Source organism: Melanerpes formicivorus, unplaced genomic scaffold, assembly GCF_026170545.1.
Source record: "Melanerpes formicivorus ecotype bairdi unplaced genomic scaffold, bMelFor1.0.p_v2 SCAF_10, whole genome shotgun sequence".
NCBI lineage: Eukaryota > Metazoa > Chordata > Aves > Piciformes > Picidae > Melanerpes > Melanerpes formicivorus.
The window spans coordinates 3,660,997-3,686,782 of NW_027142362.1; the positions used below are offsets into that span (position 1 = coordinate 3,660,997).

Here is a 25,786-nt window from a genome sequence, read left to right on the forward strand (position 1 = left end):
CAGAAGTCACAGTCCTGCACCCCACCAGGGAGCTGCATGGTGCATACCTTGAACTGGGAGAGGAGCTCGTCAGTAGCACTGGTGGACACTTCATTCTCCCGTGTTTCAGCCAGCCGCAGGATCTCATCAATGTCCATCTCCTGCCAGCCGGAAAGAAAGAGTCATAAAGAGGAGGGTGCTGAGCACAGGCAGGAAACAAGAGGCCTTAAGAACAGCCTCGTGGGCTGCAAAGCTGCACGTGCACCTTGCCGACATGAGCTAAACGAAGTGCAAATATCTGCAGGGTGTCATCAGAGAGGGCAGGGATTAACCACCTGGGGTGGAACAAAAGAGTCTAAATAAGGGTGATAAGATTAGAAGAAAAGGAACGTCAAGGCTGAGCAGCAGGAAAAGTTTCCAGAGGGAGATCTATTAACTGTGGGCTGTTTACCTCAGGGGAAGCTCTGCTGCTCAGGCTGTGAAGAGAATTGGTCAAAGCACTCAGCACTAAACTCTCAAGCAGCGCTGAGGCAAGGAGAGAGCGACCTACTTGACTTTGCCGTGCTGACTCCTGTCTCTCTGTGAGAACGACCAAAAAAGGATGCTGAGGAAGTGTTCTGAGGAGGCAGGGAGAGGAGTTCTCAGCAGGCTGTGCTCTAACTAGCTAACGAAGCCTTGGGAGCCAAGGCACTTTCTTGGTGGCCCCTGCCATCTAACCCCAAACAACAAGGTGCTCTCTCCTCAGCCCTCTGACCCCCCAGCCCTCTCTTTGTCCAGCTTCTGCAGACTCAAACGTGCCCTGTTCACTGACCTGCTCTCATGCACAGAGCAAGTACAAAGAGGCAGCAAACACACCTGATCCCCCATGCACACCTGCAGAGGACTACAGACAGCTAAGTGATTTCAATTTCAAACTACCTGAGGCTCTGACTCTTCCCCTTCAAGCTCCTTGAAGAGATCTTCAGCTCCAAACTTCAGAATAGCTGTCAGCTCCTCCTTGTTGAAAGGATTTGAGCTGCAAGAATGAGGAAGAAAGTGTGTTTTGAGCTGTTAAGTCAGCATTGGTACAGCACAAAACCATGCCAAAGTTTTGCCTAACTAAAAGCAAGAGGGAAATTTGCTACTCAGCACTACAAGCTAAAGAGCCCTCAGCTCCCTCAGTCTCTCCTCATAAGGAAGATGTTCCACTCCCTCCAGCACCTTTGTGGCTCTGTGCTGGACTCTTTCAAGCAGTTCCCCAAGGTCCTTCTTGAACTGAGGAGCCCAGAACTGGGCACAATGTTCCTGATGCAGCCTCGAGTAGATCCCTCACTTGGCCCTCCCAGAGCAATCCCTCACTTGGCCCTCCCAGAGCAGATCCCTCACTGGGCCCTCCCAGAGCAATGACTTACTTGGACCTCCCGGAGTTGTTGTCCAGCACGGTGCGGCCGGTGGTGTCCATGCGCTGGATCACCAGATGGTCCAGCACCATCTTCTTCTTGGCCCTCTCAATGATCTCCTCCTCCACTGTACCCTTTGTGACCAGTCGGTAAATGTTCACCTGCAGGCCAAGAGAACAGACCTGTTGCCTGCACCTGAGCATGCTCTGCTGACACAGCAATGCAGCCCTCACGGGTTTCACAGGGGACGGGTTTCACTGCCTCCAGCTCTGGAGCCCCTATTACAAGAGGGATGTGGAGGTGCTGGAAGGTGTCCAGAGAAGGGCCAGGAGGATGAGCAGAGAGCTGGAGCACCTCTCCTGTGAGGACAGACTGAAGGAGTTGGGGCTGTTCAGTCTGGAGAAGAGAAGGCTCCGAGGTGACCTAATTGTGGCCTTCCAGTATCTGAAGGGGGCCTACAGGAAGGCTGGGGAGGGACTGCTCAGGATCTCAGGCAGTGATAAGGACTAGGGGGAATGGAATGAAGCTGGAGGTGGGGAGATTCAGTCTGGATGTGAGGAGGAAGTTCTTCCCCATGAGAGTGGTGAAGCCCTGGAATGGGTTGTCCAGGGAGGTGGTTGAGGCCCCGTCCCTGGAGGTGTTTAAGCCCAGGCTGGCTGAGGCTCTGGCCAGGCTGATCTAGTGTGGGGTGTCCCTGCCCATGGCAGGGGGGTTGGAACTAGATGATCCTGGTGGTCCCTTCCAACCCTGACTGATACTATGAGACCAGCCTGCTGATGCCCTTCATGCCCAGATGTCTCTTTTGCAGACTAAAACCCATCAGATCAGCTAAACTCAGGCTGGTTAACACAGATCCTGCAGCGTGGCTAAGCACAGAGCAAAAATCTTCTGCAACAATCCTTCTCAATCCAGACTAGCACCCAACTTCTCACACATCTAATAAAATCCCAGTAAGGTGGATGTTCTGCTGTCACAGAATGGCTCAGCTTGGGAAGGGACCCCAGAGATCATCTGCTCCAACCTCCCCACCTTGGGCAGGGAAGCCTCTCAACTAGGCTCAGCTGCTCAAGGCCTCATCCAACCCGGCCTTAAACACCCCCAGGGAGGAGGCAGCCACAGCCTCCCTGGGCAGCTCATTCCAGAGTCCCTTGTGCTCCAGATTTTTCAGACCAAGAAAGATCAGAGTCCCCTAGCAGAGAAGTGCAACACCATGGGTTGGGTTCTTGGTTTTGAACCATGCCAAGATTCAAAGCCTACAGAAAGGACCTGGGACTTGGCAAATCTAGGCTGGGTTTTCTGTTGTTTCCTGGCTTTGAAATAAGTTCTGCTTGAGTTGGGGAGCAAAAAGACCACGTTTTCAGAAGGTCTTGGAGCCTGTTTAGATGCCCACACTGAAACCACAGAGAAAACAAGCCAGGCAACTCTTCCAACCTGCTTCTTCTGTCCAATCCGGTGAGCTCGAGCCTGAGCCTGGAGATCATTTTGTGGGTTCCAGTCAGAGTCAAAGATCACAACAGTATCAGCAGAGGCCAGATTAATTCCCAGCCCTCCAGCTCGTGTTGACAACAAGAAACAGAAGTCCTGGAGGAAAGAAAAAAGCATCCATGAGCTAACTGTCAACATAACATAAGAGTGGTGACTTCAAAGCTGTGGAAGGAAAGGGAGGGAGGGAGGGAGGGAGGGCTCTGCTGCACTCATCCAGAAAGAGGATTTCCTTCCCACACCCTGCTCACGCAGGGTCAGCACCACTGGACTTTAAGGTGAGGCAGTGCTGGCAGGGGTGACAGTTGTGCTATTCCAGGAAGGGCCTGGCATGCATCCTTTTGGGACAGTAACACTAACAGCTCAGGTTAAGAGCAGCTTGGAGTCACTTTTGAAGGTCAGAGCATGCTGCCCACCACGCTCCTGCGAAGGCAGAGGCAAACGTCCTTTTTGTTGCCTGATGCCTGCTGGGGTTGAGATCAGCAACTACAGACTGAGTCACTGCTCAAGGGCATGGGGTGCCAGGGTAGAGCCAGAATGTCTGAGCCCCCAGGAAAGAGAAAAGGGCAGATCCTGTGGGCATTCCTGCCCCTTTCCCACTCACTGTCTCCTCACTTGTGTCAACTTTCCAACCACCATGAAGCACTGAACTGTACCTCCTGTGTCAAGAACCCTCCTTCAGCCCAGGCTTCTGGAGTGAGCAGAGGTATTTGTCCCAGCTGGGCTGACTGGCACAGAACAAGTGCCTCACACCAGTCACTGTGAGTCAGCAAGCTCAGAAGAGAGGCTGGAGATACCCTCTCCTCTTAGGCTGGAGTCTTTGCTGCCTGCCAACGCTTAAAATCCCCTCTTGACTCTGCCACTTCAAACCAGCTTCAGACTGGAGGAGTCATTCAGCAGCCATCTCATTTCCTGGACCATGGGTAGAGAATTGCTAAATTCTGGCCCTTCCCAGCCTCTTTGGGGCATTCTGGAGATGACACCTGCAGGGTCTGGGGGTGTAGGGCATTTACAATGAGGAACCTGGCTAGCTGCCAAACCTGCCAGATCTATGGCTTTAAAAGTATCTGGGGTCCCGTAAAGAGAAATGAACCCAACTTATTCCCTCCTGGCAGTCACCTGTGGTTCAGCCATGAATGCCCACAGCTCAGAGAGCCCACCCAGACCCTCCTGAAGCAGGGCAGCCCCAGCTGTGGTACCTCAGAGCCGTCGGCGTTGAAGTGGTCCAGCGCCTGCTTTCGGATCTCCCCTTTGATCGAGCCGTCCAAGCGCTGCAAAATTCAACAGTGATGATACAAGACAGAAGGCAAAGGAGCCCTGAGGAGCTGCTGCAGCCACGCTCTGGGAGCCTTACAGCCCCCTTCCCTGCCTGCAGCATTTCATAATTAAAAATAACTGCCAATTAAAAAGAAGTGCCCTGCCTTAACCCGCGGCGTCGCCAGGGCAGGAGGGTGACACAGCAGCTCTCATTACGGGCTGCCCGCCAGGGATCCTCTCCTCTGTGTTTATCACAGGACAGAGCCCAAAGCACAGGCCTGCCTGTGTGTTTTGCAGAGCCACACTGAACTGAAGGGACTTCTCAGCTCCCTCCAGTGTGTTTCAGGAAGTGCAGCCCATAATCCCAGCCCACAGCCCCTGGGAAAGCCATCAAGCGCCATTGCCCAGGCTCCCTCTCGGTGTCCCTGGAGCCTCTGCGAACCCCACCGCTTTCCACGCTGATGTCTCTCACCTGAAAAGGGTAGTGTTTGATAGTCAGGTACTCTGCCAAGATGTCCAGCATCCTCACCATCTGGGAGAAGATCAGCACCCTGTTGCCTCTCTCCCGCAGCCTGGTCAGCAGCTTGTCCAAGAGAATCAGCTTCCCACTGCTCCTGACCAGAGACTGAAGGAGTAATGGTCATTCCAGCTGATGCCTTCCAACTTCACCTGATCTACACAGAGGTAGCTCTTTGGGGGCCATGCTTCTCCTGTACACCTCTAATCAAATCATCTGGATTGACCCAAAGGCCACACACAAAGCACTGCCTGCACTACAAGGGCACAGCAGGACATTCAGGGGCTCAGCCTAGCTGTGAGGCTGTTTCTGATGGAAAAGCAGCAGAAGCTAAGGCTTCACCAGACCTTATCTTGGTGGGAGGACAGGAAAAAGGGGAAAGCTAAGAAAAACCAATAGTAACCAAAGGCACTGCCCACCTGCAGGGTCTCAAGGCCATTCTCTCTCTCATTTTCCTCAGGAGGTTTAATAAGGTAGCAGTGGTTGCAGCACTTTTTCAACTCCATCACAATGTTCAGGAACCCAGATGTGCTCCCCCTCGTGCCCTTGGAAAGGGCTTTGTAGTTTCTTGTCAAAATCCACCTACAGGCAAGAAAGTGAAAGCTCTAAATCCTTTCACAGTGCACAGTGGGCATGCTGGAGCCTCAGAGGAACAAAACCTGCAGGAGTGTCTTGTTCAGGCATCAATCAACTTCCCTCCCTCCATCTCTCTTCAATTCTAGAGGCTACTGTTGGCTCCTGACTAGAAAGCCCAACCTTACTTTCCTGTTGATATTACTACAGCTTAATATTAAACAGCACCACAGTTTTGTGGGGAGCTTTCCTCTCCCAGGAAAGACACAGCCTCTGTCCTGCAAAGCTGACCAGCTGAAACACATCATTCTACACCACCATCTCCAGTGGCCTTAGAGATGCTTTCTTCAGAAGGAAAAATATCAACTACCCTACCTAAAAGTCCTACTGTGAAGCTCCTGGTACTACAGGTGATGCCTGTGACACTGCATTCTGAAGGCCACAGTACACTGAGCACACAGAAAGATGTGCCCATTTCTCCTGGCACTCCCAGTAACTTCAGAAGTGACTCACTTGTAATACTGCTTCTGCAAAGCAGACATCTCCACACGAAGGATCTGCTCCACTTTGGCTGGCAAAGATTTCTCCACATCCTTCTTCACTCTGCGTAGCAGAAATGGCTCCAGCACCTTGTGAAGGCTCTGGTAGCCATTCTCTCTACCTTTCCCATGATCCTCTTCAAAATCCTCCCAGAACTCAAACCTAGCAACAGAAATGAGAAGCAGAGAGGGTCAGAATACCTCTTGTCTTATCACATCACACAGCAGCTACTGCCCTGCTGCACAAGACACATCACTGCCAATCGTTTCAAGGCAGAGCAGAGTCAGATTGGATGTTAGGAAGGAGTTCTGCACCGTGAGGGTGGTGGAACACTGGAACAGGTTGCCCAGGGAGGTAGCTGAGGCTCCATCCTTGGAGATATTCAAGGTGAGGCTCAACAGGGCTCTGGGCAACCTGATCGAGTTGAAGATGTCCCTGCTGACTGCAGAGAGGGTTGGACTGGATGACCTTTGGAGGTCCCTTCCAGCCCACCCATTCTGTGACTCTATAGTTTGTCAGTCAAACATCATTTTAGTGAGTTTTGGGACATGCCTGTCTTAGCCTCGACAATGCCAGACAGCACCTTTTGCTTTCAAGAGAACAAAACACTTGTGATAATGTGGACAGGAGCACAACCAGCTAAGACAGCACTGTCCCTGAGCAATGCTCCCATAAAATGGCTGGGGAGTCTGGCTGCACCACAACATACTGCAAGGCTCAGAAATGGTTGGGATGATTGCTTAAAACAAGTTCAGCTTTTTAGAGGTGGCTCTAAGACAGCTCTGAAAGGCATGGATTAGGTTTCCCCATTCAATTTGCTGCCAGAAATACTCCTTGTATTAGTCACTTAACCTCTGGTTTTCCCTACCAATGTTTGCACCACTTTCATTGCTTCATTCCCACTGAGTTGAGCCCAGGGATTTAGTGTAGGGGTTTCTGCCACTCTGCACTCCCTGGAATCTATTTACCAGGCAGGAATGGCCACAGAGGGATCTGGAAGGACCACAGGGGCACTTACTTCTCTGGCATGATGAAATGCAGCAGGGACCAGAGCTCTTTGAGTGAATTTTGAAGTGGGGTGCCAGTGATCAGCAGCCTGTGGTTGGACTTGAAATCAATCAATGTCTTGTAGAGCAGAGAGTCGTCGTTCTTCAAGCGATGGGCTTCATCCACCCCCAGGAAGGCCCAGTTAATACTGCCCAGAACAGCCTGCAGCAGAAGAGAACAGGAATAGGACCCAAGGAGATGCTGGCTCAGGCAAGCCCCACCACCTTGCACATGCTTGTGTCTCCATGGCCAGGAAGCACTGCACTTCCAGGATGTCCTGCTCCAGCCCTGGTGCTGGACACACCACCAAAGCAGCTGGGCCCACAAGGGTTTCACTCAACAAAATCCGGGAGCAAGGTGCCTACGCTGCTTTCGCCTCGCTGGAAAGGAGAGGTGACCATCAGCCATGCTGTGCAGAACCCCTGCAGTTCATTGGGCTGCTTTCTCCTCTTAACTAGTCTAAAATGAAATCAGGTCAAACCTGCCCTACCTGGTCTTACAAGTGCAAAGAGCAGCACAAGAGTGCAGAGCACAGGAGAGAAGACACTGCAATGAGTGTCCTACATCCCCTCTGCATTTCTGGCAAGCAGAGGTAGCTTTATGTCCTCTGTCACTCCTCTGGCTCTCCCCTTTGTAAGCCAGAGAAAAGCATCAAGAAAAGTGTGTCCAGCAGGTCTAGGGAGGTTCTCCTCTCCCTAGAATACTGTGTCCAGTTTTGGGCTCTCCAAGTCAAGAGAGACAGGGATCTGCTGGAGAGAGTCCAACAGAACTACAAGGATGACTGTGGGATTGGAACATCTCCGCCATGAAGACAGGCTGAGGGACCTGGGACTGTTTAGTCTGGAGAAGGCTGAAAGGGGATCTTATTAACAGCTATAAATCTCTGAGGGGTGGGTGTCAGGATGAAGCTGCCAGGCTCTTCTTGGTGGTGCCTAGTGATAGGACAAGGACCAACATGAGGAGACACTTCTGTATGGTAAGGGTGATGGAGCTCTGGAGCAGGCTGCCCAGAGAGGTTGTGGAGTCTCCTACTCTGCAGACTCTCCAAACCCCACCTGGATGTGCTCCTGTGTGACCTGCCCTAGGTGATCCTGCTCTGACAAGGGGGTTGGAGTGGATGATCTCTGGAGGTCCCTTCCAACCCCTACCATTCTGTGATTCTGTAAGAAACATCCTTGGACTCTCACCCACCTTATCCTTGAGGAGGATCTCATACGTTGTGATAAGTGCATTGAATTTCAACCTTTTGGACTGAGAGTGGATCCACTCATATTCACGGATCTGTGAGGGAGACAGAAGTTGACACTGAGCTCACACTACTGAAAGGGATGAGTTAACAACTGTTATTCTGGTGTAGCTGTGGCCAGAGACTCCAACCACGTCCAAACCTCTGATGTTCAAGGTGCCATATGAGGAGCTCAGGGTGCCCAAGGAGCAGTTCATTTTAGTGCCCACATGGTTCAGTTGTGTCATCCAGCCTGCTGCTGTGATAGTGCCCTCATCCAGTGCCCTCCTCTGCCAGCTGAATGCAGCATCTCCCCAGTGACACCACCACAGTTCCAACAGCTGCTTTCCACACCACCAGACCCCACACCCTTTGCTTTCTGACACTCACCATGTTCCTGCTCATCAGGTCTCCGATGTAAACCACCACATTTATCTCTGGTGCCCAGACTTCAAACTCTCTCTGCCATGAGGTGAGGGTGGACAAGGGCACCACCACCAGGAAAGGGCCATAGAGCTGATGCTGATGGAAGAGGTATGACAGGAAGGATATTGTCTGAATTGTCTTGCCCAGGCCCATTTCATCAGCCAGGATCACACTGTTGTTCCTGAGAAAGAAGAGGACAAATTTAAGTGCTGTCTGAGTGCATGTTTCCACCACTGCTCACTTACTGTGCACCAGCAGGAAGAGCAACCCAAAACAGGGACAGAAAGGGGGCAGTGCAAAGACATTGATCTGAACCCTGCACATAGCAAAGAACTTCCAAAAAGGAACACTCCAAACTGGCAGGCAAGGACAAAGGCTAAGGAAGAGGGGAGTCAGTGGCCTAATTTTAGAAGGACATCTCTCCAAGGCTTGAACAATGTGTAAGCATGCCCAGCTAGGAACCTTTTTACAGCTAGAGCAATGGAAAACAAAGGCTGCTACATGCCATGCTCACACAGCAGCCAAATCCAGCACGTGAGCAGGCCCAGGCAGGCAAAATGGGGTTTGCTTTTGCACAAGACTTCTTGAGTTCATGCCCCAGATAGCTCCTGCTTGCAGCGCCTGCAAGGCAGCTGGGCACAGTCACATCTGAAATGCTGCAAGCTGCAGAAGCAGGATGGGTAAAGGCCTCACTTGAACACCATAAGGTCAGATCCTACTGGGGCAAACCCCAGGAGACAAAATGCATGTCACAGAGCATCTGTACATACTTGCACCACGAGTGAGCAAGCCAGTTGAGGCCCTCCAGCTGGTAATCTCGCAGCTCTAGGTTCTCACCACCAATGTAAGAAGGTTGTTTCTTCAGGGCAACAAACCTTGGCCTCTGCTTCAACACCTGGAAAAGAAGGTGCTGTGAGCCCACTGAAGAAAAAGAGCAAGTAAGGCTGAAAATCCAGCACAGAATGGCTATCTGCTCATTTGTTCAAGTCCATCTACATTTCCCTAGCCAGTGCTGATGCTTGCAGCCCATAAAACCACTCCACAGTGTTCTGCTTTGCCTGCTGTCCTCTGGTTCTGACAACCAGGCCCCTGAAGAGCACAGAAAGCTGGAGATGAGATGCAAAAAGCTCCCCTTTCTTTTTTTGTATCCTCTTGTTTTCCCTTCCATTATCTCTGTCCTTTTCTCCACTACATCAGCACCTTGCATCTTTGCCCAGGTATGGGCTGTTTTTCCTTTCCATCCAACTGACATGAAAACTTTGCATTTCTGCAGAAGCTCCATCTGAGGAGGAAGCACTTTGCAAGATTAACTAAGCCTCCCACTCCCCAGGGGGACATCATGTTCCCAATGTGCCCAGAGCAAAGGAAAGCAAAAGGGGGTTCGTGTCTCTGCCTTCCGAAGTACCATACCAGAACAGCAAACAACCACCGGTGGGAGGCTGGGGAAACGTTCTCTGACATTTATCCTGACAAAACTTCACCTTCCCACTGCTTGTGTCATCAGCCAGCGAGAGGAGAGAAGGAAGCGAACCTTGCAGTCCCGGGTCGGAATGGTTTTGGAGTTGTTCCGGTTGTTGAAGCTGTCGATGCAGTGCTGGAATTTCTTGCTGATCAGAGCCTCATCCTCCCAGCTGCACTCAGCATAGGGCAGCCCCATCCACTTACACAGGTACTCAGGGTCATTTGAGGACGTTTTGCGACTGTTTGCTGCAAAACAGGCCATAAAAGCAATGAGCCTCAGCAGCTGCGGTCGTGGGGCTGAGCCACACGCATGGCGCACAGGGCAGCCTGAGCCACCCCAATGACCACAAGGCAGGTCTGGGCTAGCAGAATAAGCTTAGAGGAAGCAGAAAGTGCTCCTTTACCTGGGAAATCGGAATGCCCCATTGCAGACTTGCTGGTCTTCACAGCTGTGTTTGGAGACAGAAGGGAAGGAAGAGCTTGGAGCGCCGGCCGCCAGCAGAGGGAGCAGGGCAGGCAGGCTGCCGCTGCCTCGCACCCCAGGCGCTTGTGCAGGCATTGTGATGGGGTAGGTTAAGCAGCAATCCGAGCCCATACCCAAAGCAGCTGGCTGCCAGCACCTCTGACCCACAGGGCTGTGATATTACTGAAGTGCTCAGTAAGCCCTGATTCTATTTTCAATATGTAAGCTTGAAAATCTAACCCCTGAGCTGCCTTGCACTCTAAACACATCCTCAACCTCCTCACGGGAAGTGGTCCTCACAAAAGCCTGAGGCTGCACTGCTGCTTTGGCTGCAAAACCCTGGCACCCTAAGGCAGGAAGGCAAAGAACTTCAGCAGCAGCAGCAGCAGCTCTCTTTGGAAACTAGTGTATCACCTCATACTCCAGGCAGGGAGAGTGATTTGTATGGCCTGTAAGCACAAATCTGCAAACATGGGTGTCTTCTGTTCAAAGCCCTGAATGTCACACACTGCACCGCACCTAGCACTAGTTGTGCTCCAAAGATACTGGAGGAGAGGGAAGAAGAGAGCATCATGCACTCACTCTGCTATCACCAGAGGTTCAAGTTCCCACATCTTACTTCACCCCTTTGCAAGAGTGTTGGGTTCACTTACCAATGACTCTCTCCACTATTTGATACTGTTTGTTCAGCTCAGAAGCTAGCTCCTGTTGGCAGTTGAAGTATTCTATGTCTTCAGGTGACACCTTGCCCAGCCTGGATGCAAAACAAAAAATCCAAACCAAAACCACTATAATGCTTCTGTCACATGCTTAGAGGCCACAGATGGAAACTCTACTGTCCTGCATGGTGCTGTCATTGAGACGAGCCACTGAAGCAGACTACTGCTCAGGTGATGTCTCCTAAAGCTTCCTATCATTATAAATCATGACAGAGAAGCCAGTGTCTCAGGTGCTCATGCTCTCTCCCTGTCAAATGATGCCTTACTCTGCTGCAAGAATCAGTTTCCAAACCAGGCCCAGAGACTGAAGCTGCTGCTCCAGCTTGCTTGCTCTGGAAACACACCACAGCTCCTCCCCTCAGAGTTCCTGGGAGGTCAGGCACAAACTGATGAAAAACTTGCACAGAGACAAGCCCATAATTAACAGGAGTCAATAAGGCTGCAAAGCCCTCATCTCACTTCCTGGGCCAGGTACATCTGAGCACCATTCATGTGTTGCCAGCTAAGGAAATCTCAAGCCTAGGAAGTGGCAATATTGTAGATTCCATGCCTCTTTCTGTGACTTTCAACACCACAGCCACAGACATCCCCTTTATGAGGGGAGATGCTCCTCAGCAGGCAGAGAGAGATGTGAATGTTGTGCACCACACCCCAGTGCTTTGAATGCAACTTGCTTTGCAAGAAGAAACCAAACATCTTCTGTCAGGACTCTGCAAACCTCTGGCTACAGAAAGCTTTGCCCAAGGCCAAAGGACCCTTTGGAATAAAGCATACCATTGCTTGATCTCCTCCTCTTTCTTCTTGAAGTTCTCAAGCTTTTTCAGGCCCTTCACTTTCTGCTGCTGCAGGGACTCCTCGCTCTCCCACGTGCTGTGGATGTATGACCAGCCTTTCCATTTGATCAGGTACTGGACCTCTCCCTCGTCCTTCTCGGGATCGAAGTCGGCGCTCGGGTTGCCGTTGGCTTCGGTGGCGTACACCGTGGTGGAAGCGCCGGTGGCTGCACGAGAAAGCAGCCTGCAGTCAGTGCCTTTGTGATCAGGCACTGGACATCAGCTGCTCTAGGGCAGAAAGTTATTTTTCTAATACATCTTTTGTGTCAGCACAAAGGACATCCTCCAGATTCTGCAAGCCACTAAGACAGGCAACACAAAAAGTCCTCCCTGCAACCAAATCTTTTCCAACCTCTCTATCAGAAATGCTTTAAAGATAATTGAAAGGTCTCTTGCCAAGGTTCAGCCACCATTCACTTTGACAAAACCCCTTTTGTCAGGCTCTGAGAACAAAACAGCAGCTTCATTTTCATCATGGCTTTGTCAATGGAGCTATGAGAAGTGACTCTACTGGAAGATCTATTTTATATCTCAAAGAAGAGAAGAGCAAGAACAGCAGAACAATGCAGGCAGCTTTCACGTGCCTGCAACGCCAAATGAAAGCTGCCAAGCACATAAACTTGACATTTGAGGATTTTCCATACTTAATTTGACAAAAGCTGCTAGAAGACATAAATAAGAGGCACTGAGCAAAGGGGGGGGAGCAGTGAAACAACCCTTGGCCCCACTTTGAAGCTGTAAAAGCACCGCACCGGCTCAAGAGAGGCTGCGAGTGCACGTGATTGACATCAGCAATAAAGGCCTTTGCCAGAGCTACACACCTCCTTTTTTCCCAAGCCTCATGTCCAGGACTTTCTCAATAGTTTCACTGTTGTCTTGTTGTTCATCAGCTCCTTCCCCAGTCATCTCTATCAGGTCATCAGAATCCGTCTCAAAATCATCATCTTCTTTGTAACTGAAAGAGGTCAAAACCAAATTGGTGCCAAAGGCCTTGACTCTTCCTAGTCCAGACACACACAGAAGGGCATGGAGTGGAGCAAGCCTTCCCCAGCATTTTCCCTGGGCTCCAGTGCATGTCCAGCACATGCATTTCCTCAGTTAGCCAGTCAGTGTTACTCCCTGAGACACTCAGAGAGCTACACTTGATCAGATTACAGAGTCACAGAGTGTTAGGGGTTGGAAGGGACCTCCAGAGATCATCCACTCCAACCCTCCTGCCAAAGCAAGATCACCTAGGGCAGGTCATACAGGAACACATCCAGGTGGGGTTTGGAGAGTCTGCAGAGTAGAAGACTCCACAACCTCTCTGGGCAGCCTGCTCCAGAGCTCCATCACCCTCACCATACAGAAGTGTCTCCTCATGTTGAGGTGGAGCCTCCTGTGCTCCAGCTTGTACCTGCTGTTCATTGTCCTATCACTGGGCACCACCACAAAGAGCCTGGCAGCTTCATCCTGACACCACCCCTCAGAGATTTATAGACATTGATCAGATTCCCTCTCAGCCTTCTCCCCTCAATACTAATGAAGATTGACACTCTAACTCATCCATGTGTGTTTTTCTGGCCTTGGCTTCATGAGGAGGTGGAACAATCCCTGCAGCAGAAGCAAGACCATGGACAGTGGAAGATTTTAACAGGGGAGGCTGCAGAGCATCGAAAGGCTGCATGGGTGTTTACACTGCCCTAGGAACTACATTTCTTCTCTTTGATGAACCACTACAAAGTATTCTTCAGGTGGCTCACTGCAAGTGCCTTGTTAGGACAGCCAAGAGATGAGAAGGTATACTGGGGAATGGATAATGCTTCAGCTCCACCATGTCTCAGTGCTGTGTCTCAAGGCAGTCTTCATCAGCCAGTCTCACACAACTGGTCCAATCTTTCACAGCTCCTTTTACTCCTTTTTATCTATTATTTGCAAGCTGCAGTCTCAGAGTGCATTAGAAATATTATGGAAAGCTCCTCACATTTCTCTAAGGGAGCCTGGTAAATATTTCCTCTTTTAGCCAAAGAAGGCAAGGAGAAGTCAGATGTGCACAGAATGAACCAGCCAAAAGAACCTCCTGGACAACAGAGGTCTGCAGGGCAGGGGAGAGCCTCTCTGCAGAGTAACACAGGGACTCTGTGCCCAGAGCAGGGAATTTGGGGTGCCCCTCTCTCCCAGGCATCCAGCTCCCATCACCCAGCAGCCCCCCACTCTCTGATACCTGACATTCTTGGAGGCTCTTCGTCGAGTCTGTCTCTTGGGGGTCTCATCATCTTCGTCGTCATCCTCCTCTTCAGATGACTCTGGTTTCTTTCTCTTCTTGCCACACTGGCGCTTGTGAGGCTTTTTGACACTGCTCTTGGCCACTGTTCTACAATGAGAATTCAGAAAATCATAATCCAGCACATTTCACCCAAACATCCACTTCAGCAAGTGGTTAAGGAAGTGTCAGACTCCTAGGGCTTTAGCCTGCTCTAACTGCCATGGAAACCACTGCATCACTCGCTGGAGCATGAAATGGGGAGACAAGAGAGTAACCAGCTCCTAGATTTACTAGGTCATAAATAAAGGTAATACTGCAGAAAAACTAAAAGCCCACAGTCTTTAGCACCAAAGAGAAATCACCTCTCCAGCACAGGCAGAAAAAGAGACAGCCTGAGCCACCAGCTCCTTACCTCCTTTGGGCAGGTCTCCTCGCTTTAATTTTCTTCGGTTCAGGCTCACTCTCTCCACTGGTGCCCTGTTCCCCTCCATCCTCATCCTCCTCTTCACCAGAGATCTCTCTTTTCCATTTATTTCTACAGTCAGAAAGGTAGGTCAGGAAGGGCAACCATGTTTCAGCCCAAATCCCTGTCCAAGCTGACACCCAAGCCACACTAGCAGGCCATAACCACAAGCCAAAGGAGCAAACTTGGCTCTCGGCTGGTCGGTGCAATAGATGAGGGATTTTATGGCGTGATTCTTTGCTTTTAGCAAGAGGCCTGAGTCACCCAGGGTTTAGTTCACATACTGGCAGTCTGTCTTCAGTGCCTTTGAACACAAATTACAGCAGTGCCTGTGGCAGGGTCTTGCTTCTTACAACTGGGTGGGCAAGGGCTTTGGTTTATTTGTTTTTCTTTTCCCCCTTCTGCTTTTCTGAAATGAGCTGTGAAGATCTTCAAGAGAAGGGCTCACTTTCACACATGGAGTACAAACCACAGCATGCTCAGTTACATGATCTCCTCCTAGCCTGGAAAATGGAGCAAAGCAGCCTCCTGCCATCTAAATCCAGGCAATTAAAGCTTCCAAGCATGAAACCAAATGACATTGTGCCCTTAGTGGAAGGAAGCATGTTTGCTGTGGGCAATTCAGAGCAATGCTGCAGCTCCAAAATACCCTTTGAAGGAGCAAGAGAGGATGTCCTCTCTCCAAGGGGATGTGGAGATTACTCTCCTTGCTCAGGAGAGGCCCATATTACCACAGCCCTCCCTGTGCCTAATTAGTTTTCCTCCTGCACTGATGTGTGCAACTGAATGAAAAGCTGAGAGACGAGAAACAGAAGAAAGGGAGCAGGATTTGGTGGCTGTGTTTAAAGTCTTCTGCAGCAGGCATCTCACAGCTCAGTTCACTGCAGTGTGTGGAAAAACTTGAAAATACTTATTAGGTGGGAAAAGGCAGTAAAATCTGGCTGCAAGTCAACTCAGGCACAGTGATCAGACACCCAAAACAGCCTCTGTGGAAATCCTTTCCTTTTAGCAGGTATCACTGCTAAAACCAGGAGGATAACTTGGCATTTTACTCTCTGCTAATCAAAGAGGTGGGAGGGAAAGAGACTGAACTATTTTAGGAACAAGTTCTTTACCATGAGGGTAGTGAAACACTGGAACAGATTGCCCAGAGAGGTGGTTGAGGCTCCATCCTTGGAGATATTCAAGGTGAGGCTCGACAGGGCTCTGGGCAACCTGATCTAGGTTGAGGGGGTTGGACTGGATGACCTTTGGAGGTCCCTTCCAACCCAGAACATTCTATGATTCTATTTTAAGTATCTCTGAAGGAGAGCAAGTAGAAGGACTAAGAGCAGTAAGGGAACCTGACTTGTTGAGATTCCATCACAGGCAGAGTGGGCAAACAGGAACAAAAGCAAAGCTGGGAAATTGTATCCAATGTTCACCCTTCAATTTCAGTCTCCCAGAGTACTGCCACTGGAAATACTGAACAATTTCTTTTGCAAGCTCTCCAAGGTGACAGCACCTACCAAAGAACCCAGTTGTGGAGAGCAAACCAAACCAAAGTGCCAAAGTTCCAAACCCTCGCCCTAGAAACTTACGGTTTCTTCATTTGCTTCTGGCCTCTTCGTTTTGGGCTCTCATTTTCAGATTCACTACTTGCCTTCAATTGAAAAGAAAGAAAATCAGGTTGTAGGCTTCAGCTCTGGACTCTCTCTCTTCAAGGATGCAACTCAAACACATGCAGGTGGTCTGAGCTCAGGCAGAGCCCCACTGCTCTTTCACTGCAGCTCAGGAAGCTTTGGTGCGACTGCGCAGGTTCCCAGCACCATTCCCTCCGCCCTGCCTCAGCTGCAGGGTCAGTGCTGCTGTGCTCTCAGCATGGAGAAGGTACCTCTCTGCAGAAAGGCTGGAGAGCTCTACTGGAACATCTGTCCTGGAGTTCCTGAGCTCAAGATACACGAGGCTGCAACCCCCCTACCCCTCATCATCAACCTCCAGGACCTGGCAGATGCCATCTCAGCAGTGGCAGTGGCCAGGCAGACCTGCAGTGTGTGCAGCACTCCATAGATAACAAACCCACAGGTGAATTCAAGCCACCAAACCTTGCCCTGCAGCCTAGGAAGAGCTCAGCTGCTGGTACCTCTGCCCATGGTGCAAGGTGAGCATCACTTCTGCCTGATGTCAAAGACCCAGCCAGGCTGCAGCATAATTTTGTGCTTTCTGGCCAGCATTTGCAGGGCTTGCTGCAGTGCTAAGGCTCAGCCATTCTACAGGCCTTGGAACTGAGAGGGCAGTGGCTGAATGAGCACCCAGGCCCCCCATTGCAGCAGGTTTGTTCAGGTTCAGTTTCTGTGACTGCAGAAACTTTGGCAGCCACACAAATGCACCACCATCTCTGCTTTCATTACAGACACTTTCTGTAAGGAAGGAAATGCTTCTAAAAAGGCAATGTTCTCATCACAGGAGTGTCCCTGCTCCCCTGAGGACCTGACTGGGTCAGAGCCATGCCCCTACTGCTTTCCTTCTAATCCTCCAGTCTCCATCAGTGAAGTCTCTCTGGCTAAACAGATCAGGAGATATTCTGACTACCTGCTGTGCTGTTTTAAATGTGGGTGTCATTAACTGCTACAGACCAAGGTAGCTACACAAAAACATCCTTAGGCAGGCTGGACACAACTCCACTCTCACAAAAACTACTCAGCTTAAAAGCAGATTCTCACCCCTCAACCTCTTTGCCTTGTTCACTGGATCCAGAAAACTGAAAGCAGCACTGGGAGGTTTCTAAAGGAGGATCAAAATGATAGAAGTAGCCTTCAAACCTTGCTTGCTCTACACACTTACTGGGAGCCTTTCCACTTCATTCTGCTTTCTGTAGCACTAATCAGCTCTAGCTGTAGGTAATGCCTACCCAACACCTCAGGTACCTGAGTTTGCCACCTCCTGCTACACCCACCACCACCCCCCTCCTGGATACAGCTAGCAAAGCTTACCAGCAAGAGCTGTTCACACAGTTTTGTGGGAAGGTGTCAGCCGCAACATGAACAAATGGAGGCTCTGGAGAGCCAAGGTCCACCCCTCTGCTTTCTTTAGTTCCATTTTCCAGCTTCCCTTCCACCAGTAGAAACTTCCCTCTTGTGTCCCTGTTTCCATTGAAAGACATTGATACCCTGCCTGCCACATTAGTCCAGCAGCCTTGCTGAATTTTAGATGTGACACAGGAACACCACTTGCACCAACTCTTGCTCTGAATGTCTCTTCCACCACCTGTCTCACAGCCCTGCAGGAGATCTCACCTCCTTCCCCAAGGATCCAGGAAGCAAGCGACTGGCCAACACCACAGAGCATCCTGCCTGCCCCTGTGACATAAGCCAAGCACTCCCCAGAGTTCAGCTGCAACAGGCAAAGTTTCCAAAGGCCTCAGTTCTGCTTTCATCTCTCCTCTGCCCTCTGAAGCACGCTGCTTTGTCATGCCAATCCTGGCATGGTTTTGTGAGAGCTGCCCCTCACTGCATGTTCACTTTTGCTGCCTTTGGGCAAAGCCCAAGCAGAGAGGTGTGTCTGTCTTCTGCTCTATGTCAGAGAAGATCACACCTGGAGAAACCCAAACAGAACCTTTGGCTCTCTGAAACTAACTCCAAAAGCTTTGCCAAAATCCCATTGCAAAGTCTCTAGTGTCCATTTTCCTAATGCCTCTGCTCTCCCCCTGCTCTCTCTACAAAGCCAATGTTCATCTCTTACTGACTCCTCTTTCCCTCACTTCTTCCTGCCTTGAAAAAATGTACCTTGTGACTGCAACTCAGCTGCCTTCAGTTACAGCTTTCAAAGGCATCATTGTCTTTTTTGGCTGCACGTCAAGGCCAGCTCCATCTCCTCTGACACAGCCAGTCCCCAGCCTGAGTCATCTGCCTGCCTTGTGCTCCCACACCCTCCCTGCATGGGTGCTGGGAAGTGCTGTGCCTGCAGCAGCCACCTGTGACTCAGCCTCTCCTCACTGCTCCCTCACCTACCACTGACCTCTGTCTCACCAGCTCCTCCTGCCATGCTGCCTCTGCTGTGCCAAGCTCCAGTCCCTGGCCAAAAGCTGCTTTCCACCATTTCATACAGAACTACTGATTGATTTTTAAAGAAATAAAGCAGAAGCACATTCCAGCAACCTCTTAATTCTGCTTAAATCCACATTTCAGGATCCAGCTGCAAAACTCTATCCTGAATTCTATGCTGCTTCTCTTTCTCTGGAGACATTCAAAACCCACCTGGATGTGCTCCTGTATGACCTACTGTAGGTGATCCTGCTCTGGCAGGGGGCTTGGACTCCATGATCTTTGAAGGTCCCTTCCAACCTCTAACATTCTGTGACTTGCTCAAATCAGCCCAAGGGTGAGATTTGCACCTCTGCCTTGGGCTTTTGTTGCACCCCATTGTCAACATCAACCCACAGGCTTTGCCTGGTGGTCAGTTCCTCACTTAAGGAAGTGTAGATGACAACCAAAGAGCTGGGAGCGTGCCAGGTCCAGAGCATGCAGCTGAGGTGCCAGCTGCACTGCAGCCTGCCACTCCCAGTCACCAGAAGCAGCCTGACTGGGCAATCACCTGCAACTAGAACTTTAGTACTGTCACTTCCCTGAATGACTTGAGCCAAGATGATACAATCCATCTCCAGGCCCCACCAGGGCTTCTGTCAGCCCAGTGAGATACTGGGGAACACACTGCTCGCTCTCAGAGCCCAAGTACCAGCACTGGCAAAGTTCTACTGGGCTCTGGGGTGCTGCTGCTGTGGCCAAGGGGAAAGGTGACTCGCCTTCAGTGGCTCCCCCTTTCCCTACTCTGCCAATCTGCTTCCAAGTGGACTAGGAACTGGCCTCTTATGATTTGCTTTCCCCAGCTCCAGCTGAAGGGATCAGCCTTCCCCCTCCATGCCTCACTGCCTCCTCCCATCAAACTTAATCTTCTTCTCTCCCAGCACACCAAGTGTGCACACTTCTACTCAAGTCATTATCTATGGAGCAACACCGTACAGAACACAATGATGCTGCACACACAGCACCAAGCAGAGCAATGCAGCAGCAGAAGCTTTTAAGTTCTGGTCATACAGGTTGTCCATGAGTGTCCTCACCACTAACCCAGGGCAGGAGAAATGGAGACTCAGAGCCATGGGCACAGTCCATGTGAGCCTCCTGAGCTCATGCTGCCTACTAGGAGAGATGAAATCTTGCTTACAGGGAGGCAAGAAGTATTTCAGACTGAAGCTGAAGTGAGGATTTGCTCATCTCAGGCTTCACAGAAGCCAAGCTCTAGTGCTGCTGAAAAGGTGGAGAACCTCAACTCACCAGGTTAGTTTTCTTATGTCTGCTGAACTTCTCTCTCAGCAATCCTAGTAGCAGCACATGAACTTTGAGCAAAGACATGAGGGACAGCACTGAACAAAATGGAAATGAGCAGAAGCTGGTTTTCAGTAATCAAACCAACACCTCTGATGTGTGACTTGGGGCTTCTCTCACCACGCCATTGATCACTGACTTCAACCCCAAACTATCCTTGTAATGGCAAAAAGGTTGTGTCTGCTTTGGGCCCATTTATTTCTCAGCTGCCTAGAGCACTCTAAACGGCACCTGGCTCTGCACGTCTCACTTCCCCTGGCTGAAACCTGAGGCTGATTTATGAACTGCAAAGAAAACACATGGGGCAAGTACTGATCTGACTACAAAATTCACACATGCTCTTATTCCTGGAGACAGCCCTGAGCCCTCCCAGCAGCTCTGTGCCCCTATGCAAAACTGCCCTTTCACTTTGATTCCTGCCCTTGTCTCGGTATCGATCACCATTTACCACCCTCTCAGCTGCAGCTCAGAGACCTACGCCACGCTTGGAGGCCTCTGGGCAGTTCCCAAGCTCTCAGAAGGAAACAATTTCTAACACAGAAGTAACCCTGCCCAAACTGCTGGTCTCAAGAGGACAGAGTTGAGATTGAACAGTGCCCCCAAAACTGAACCACCTCCGCCTACGTGCCACCTTCCCCCGCCCGGGGTGAGTCACGGGGCAGCGTGGGGGCAGGTGTGACGACGGCTGGTTCTTGCTCTCTGAGCCTGCCAGCAGGCTGCCTGGCCGATGCTGTTTGCTAACACTGCAGAGAAGCGTTAGGGAAGAAGGCAATTAAAAGCTCCTAGACACTGTGCTGGAAGTCCCAAGCAGCAAGCAACAAGAGGAGGTCACTGGCGACAGGCTTAACCCTGTAAAGGTAAAAAGCAGTCTTCAGAGGTGTCAAGCGCCTGGGGTTTCTGCCAGCTCCAGCAGCAGCAAGGAGTGCTCAGCACCATGCAGGCTCGAGCTATGCTATCTCCTCCCTCTGGGCGTTTAGGTCTTGCAAAAGCAAGACTGTCCACATCCTCCTGCTCTTTGTGAGGCCCCAGCACCGTGCTCCTGACACGTCACACCCTCCGTCAGACTCTGCTGCAGACGGGAGTCGCCCTACAGGGGATCAGTCAGCGTGGCAGTGGGGGGAAAGAGATGGGGAAGGGGGGGTGCCAATTCTGGTCCTTTGGGCTGGCTGTTTGACAAAAGGGGGCAGTGGGATCACTTGGAGGAGTTGGATTTGTTTTGGTTTGGTTGGGTTTGGGGGTGGTTTTTTTGTTTTTTACAATATTTTGTGGTATAGCAAAGTTTTTCCATCTCAGATGGAGTTAACGTTTTGGTTTTTTGTTCGATTCGCTTTTGTTGTTTTGTTTTCTTTTGAAAACTTTATCGTACCTTAAGTAGTAGGAAATAAAGATGTTGAAAAAGCAAACAACATTTGCAAAACCACGTAATATTGTAAAACAAAAAAAGATGGGACTTACCTGAGCCCCCAAGAGGGCACTCGGGGCTGCAGCGGAGCTCTGTGGTGGGTGTGACATCGCCGGCACAGTGCATGCCAGGGCATCGCACAGAGAGGCGGCCGGCGAGCCTGGCCCTTGCAGAACTTGAAAAGGAAAACAAAAGCTAAGTCAATGACGTGCCCCCGGCCCCTTCCTGACCTGCTGCTGCGTGGGACGTCCAGCACAGGAGTCTGAGGGGGGCGCAGGCGGAGGCGCTGGGGGTGCCGCAAGGTTCGGAGCTAAGGCAGCAGAGGAAGGAGCCGGAGATGTGTGTGCGCCGCGCGACTCGCAGCCCTCCAGCCTCCAAAGGCGCGTTTTGGAAGTGAGGCACAAACATCCTGACCGTCAAGAGAGCGCCACTGGGCTTCTGCTCTGCTCAGACACTGCCTCTCTTATCTTCAGGTTCCCAACAGCATGTTTTTGCACCTAGCTGTAAGCCCCAAGCTTTACTTTTGGCCTAAGCCTCTCCCTCGTTTCTTTCCCCTCTGCTACAGCCGCTCAACCTTTCTGAAGACCTGCAGCTGGAAGTGCAGAAACTCTGCTAGATGCAAACGAAGGTGGCAGCTTAATCCTGCATCTTCTGAAGAAAAGGAAGGCTTGTCTGCCAGGCTCTGACCACCATCACCTCCAACTGAAGCATAAAAGACTCCCCAATATTCACTCAAAGAAGAGTGGATGGCTCATACAGCTGAACACACACAAACGCAGCTATCAGCATGATCCATTCCAGGATGGGCCACAATGGCTCTTTTGTTGTGACGAGGTGTTTCTGGGAAGTTTCCTTTATTCCCAGTTGGATTTGTGTTGTGTTTTGGTGTTTGTTTTGTTTCATTTTGGTTTTATTTTTCCACACAGCCTCATTCTCTCCAGGATGTTTCTACAGCAGAGCATGACTTGCATTACTCCCCCATTGCAGCAATCACATCAGGGCATGCAGATCTCAGCGTCCCGCTGACTCCAGAGCTCTAGGGCCAAGCAGATCCGACTGGAGGACTGAGACCTTAAGTGTAAACTCCAACATCCATGCATCAAGCTAGGACTCAGTGGTTACAAGGCAGTGCAAATGAGAGCTGCCTTTGCTCTTTGGGATTGCTTGGTTTGCTGTGTTCAGTAATCTCATCTTTGGGTTTTTTTCCTTACCTCATCTTTTATATTAAATCGCGACGGCTCTTGTCTGCTTCGGTTTGACCTCCTAACCCCATAAACATCAGGATATTCTTCCCACATCTGCAAAATAAACAGACCATCAGAGGGCCTGCTTCATCCTCCTTACTTCTGACATTTTAGAAGTTTGATGGTGAATGTTTTTGGGTTTTTTTAAATAAACATAAAACCATTAGGGGATTAGCAACCAGCACAGGGACACTTGAAAGAACTGGCTGGAAAGGATTCTGAGTATTGGGGGGTATTTGGTAACACTCTAAAGCACTGTGTTTTATCTCAGCTTTACAGTGCTCCCATCTTTCCACCAGGGTAAAAGTTACTCTCCAGCTCATTCAGGCTGAAAGACAGAGTGTTGACAGCCAGTCCTCTACAAGAAAAGGTGCTGCAGGTAAGGTGGCAACACCTTGCATGTGGAATGAATGGACCTACTGACTCAAAAGGACTGTCCACTGTTGCAAGCAGCTTCCATCACGATTCCTTTCCATAGGGAATAGCTCATCAGCTGCCTGACATCGCCAGTAGCACCTTCAAAAGCATATTCTGTGGCCCAATCTGGCTGACAAGGCAAAGGTGCTGCAAGTTTTACTCCTGAAGGCACTGATGCAAATGTGGCTCGGCAGTGAAGGACACATGGATGTGCAGAGACAGCTACTGGGAATGGTTGTGCTCCACTTGCTGTAAGCAGGCCCTAAACAGTTTACACAGTGTGCACTTGTTCTTGCTGGATGGACAGGAGAAGGGGGAGACAAGTACTGATGCCTAGAGGGTTATGAATGCAGAGCTGTCTTGGCGACACAGGACACCGGAAGATTCCCAGAGCAGATACAAACCACCACCGTGCCTCTCAAACACCTACACCAACAATCCCTCTCTCCCTCAGCAGAGCTTATCCTCTTACAGCTTTCTAAACTCATTCCCCTTCAGCTTCTCTCCCTCCAGTCCTCAAATGTCTCTGAAAGCCGCTGGCAGGAACAGGAAATCAAAACACACTGCCAGATGCTGCAGCAACTTGGGATTGAGAGTCTGGTGGATACAAGGCTCCATCCCAGCTATTCTTTGTGCTACTGTTAAAGGAGTAATAGGATAACACTGCCACAGACAGATTGCAGAGGTGTTTATCAGCTGGGCAGGGAGATAAATTCTCATGAAACAAAACCTCAAAACAGTCCCCAAACCATCTGAAGAACCAGACACGAGTTTTGGATGAGGGATTTACTCCCATGACAAATCTGAACAGCACCCAACGCAAATTAACCTCACTCTCATGGGTGTATCTAGACAGAAATACCAAATAAACAGTAATATCATAATTAATTGCCTTGGTTATTCAAGGGGAACAGGTATCAACATGTCTAGGTAAGACCTAGCTAAGGAAAACACCCATTAACAGAGAAATTAATGAAGGGAGAGGCCTTCTTATTAGAGGGTGCCCTGACCTTTTCACGTTTCATCCATGCTGTGTTACTCCCTCACAGGGTAATTTTGATGTTTATTGTTAGGGACATGCACTCAGGAGCCCAGAGGAAAAGAAAGCTTCCTTCAATCCCTGCTTATCAACCATAAACCAGAAATATGGTGTCACCACAGCTGCCCTACAAACACATCCTCATGAGGTTTAGCCATGACTGGCAGCCTAACGATTTGTGAGGGAGAGAAGCTGTCAATAGAATCCTTTACTTCTCCCTTGCAAGTACATGGGGAACACAGGCTGCAAGCACTGCCCTTCCTTCTCGGTCTTTACACGCACAGCAACCTTCTCCATACAGCTCTCTCTCATAAGCAAACTGGGCGAATGCAAAACACAGCTAAGAAGGACAGGAGAGGTACACACCACAAACAGACCTGACCTAACCTGATTTTCTTCCCTCCAACTTCACCAACTTTCTGTCCCCAAATGGATAAGTGAGCTCCTCTTTCTCACCTCACACTACACTCTATTAACTCAGGTGTCTCCACCCCTCAGGTAAAGTGGATACCCAAAGCACAGCTTTGCACTGGGGAGGTGCCAAGCAGGACACCACACACATCAGACACTTGCAATTCCTTTTCCTCCTGGGAAGCACCAGGAGGGCAAACCTGGCTATTTGAGAGGGATATTGCTAGAAGTTAGCTGGGATGCTGCAGGGAAAAAACACAATAAAGAACCACTATGGTTTTATCCTCTTCCTCTGTTTTTGCCCTTTACTTTTTTCAAGAAGGAAGACAGTGAGAGAAAAATCCATGTGGTCCAAATCCTAGACAAGATCTCTCCTGATTATATATTACATGAGTAAGCTTTACTGTCTCTGAGGAAGAGGAGAGACAGTGGAAAGACAAAGAGACAGGATGAAATGACAAGGCTGTGTAGTGGTTACAGCTGTCTGCATCTTGTTTGCACCAGTCAGTCCCATCACTATCTACCTGGTGCCCAAAGGGTTGTTCTATCAAACACACAAGCTCCTGCTTGCAAGGATGACACCAGCAAGGCACTACCACAGACCACAGCCAGCAATTGCCTTGGGGATACCAGAGTTTGGAAGCTGTTTGGTCAACGTGCAAAAGGGCAGGGAAGCTGAAGATGGCTTTGTTAATGTCCTGCTTTCTGCCCTTTCAAGGTGGGCACAGGAGTAACATGGCTGTGCAGAGCAGCAGGGGTGATACCTTCTTAACATCTGCTATCCTTTCCTTCTTAGAGGCTGGTTTTTCTTTGGTTTCAGGAGGGGTCTGCTGGGATTTCGAACATGTTGATTCACTTTCGGATTCAGATTGACTCTCGGAGGACTCCGAGCTGCTGTTTGACTCGCTGCCCTGTTCACTTTCAGACTGGCTTGCAGAGTCAGAGCCAGAGGCTTCTTCAGATGCCGAGTGACTGATGGTAGAGAAAGAAGAGATTACATTTTAACTGTACTGACACAGCCTAGAAATATGCAGCAAACAAACCTGAGCCACGTCCAATCTACAGCAAGAGGCTTGGCACAGCCTAAACCCAAGTGTGAACTGTGTGGCTCCACACAGATCCCCTGCACTGGCACACTGAAGCAGGAGCAATTCCTTCCCAGGACAGGCACTGAACACACAGGGGGGAGTGCAGCCTCCAAAATCACTGCCCAGTATCTTCTGCACAGATTTCTGAACAATCCTGCTTCATTTCTGAAAGAGACCAGCACCAAAGACTGCATGCACAATACTATACATTACAGT

General features: G+C 50.2%; 1 protein-coding gene across 10 annotated transcripts in view; it reads right to left on the minus strand.

The window, feature by feature from the left end:
- The window catches only part of CHD2 (chromodomain helicase DNA binding protein 2), a 73,974-nt gene that overhangs the window by 17,259 nt on the left and 30,929 nt on the right, over positions 1–25,786 (minus strand). For 7 of the 10 annotated variants that reach the window (XM_068143362.1, XM_068143363.1, XM_068143367.1 and 4 more), the window contains 22 exons: positions 25,247–25,454; positions 22,583–22,669; positions 16,190–16,251; positions 14,559–14,681; positions 14,105–14,254; positions 12,723–12,856; positions 11,843–12,068; positions 11,003–11,103; positions 10,291–10,335; positions 9,957–10,132; positions 9,196–9,320; positions 8,390–8,606; positions 7,966–8,055; positions 6,746–6,936; positions 5,701–5,889; positions 5,034–5,196; positions 4,570–4,722; positions 4,040–4,111; positions 2,790–2,939; positions 1,371–1,519; positions 898–994; positions 48–140 (listed from right to left, as the gene is read on the minus strand). In XM_068143362.1, coding sequence (XP_067999463.1) covers positions 48–140; positions 898–994; positions 1,371–1,519; positions 2,790–2,939; positions 4,040–4,111; positions 4,570–4,722; positions 5,034–5,196; positions 5,701–5,889; positions 6,746–6,936; positions 7,966–8,055; positions 8,390–8,606; positions 9,196–9,320; positions 9,957–10,132; positions 10,291–10,335; positions 11,003–11,103; positions 11,843–12,068; positions 12,723–12,856; positions 14,105–14,254; positions 14,559–14,681; positions 16,190–16,251; positions 22,583–22,669; positions 25,247–25,454 — 3,001 coding nt within the window. Of the gene's footprint in view, positions 1–47; positions 141–897; positions 995–1,370; positions 1,520–2,789; positions 2,940–4,039; positions 4,112–4,569; positions 4,723–5,033; positions 5,197–5,700; positions 5,890–6,745; positions 6,937–7,965; positions 8,056–8,389; positions 8,607–9,195; positions 9,321–9,956; positions 10,133–10,290; positions 10,336–11,002; positions 11,104–11,842; positions 12,069–12,722; positions 12,857–14,104; positions 14,255–14,558; positions 14,682–16,189; positions 16,252–21,424; positions 21,547–22,582; positions 22,670–25,246; positions 25,455–25,786 lie in introns of those variants that run through there. The other 3 variants (XM_068143371.1, XM_068143369.1, XM_068143372.1) reach the window with 3 other exon arrangements.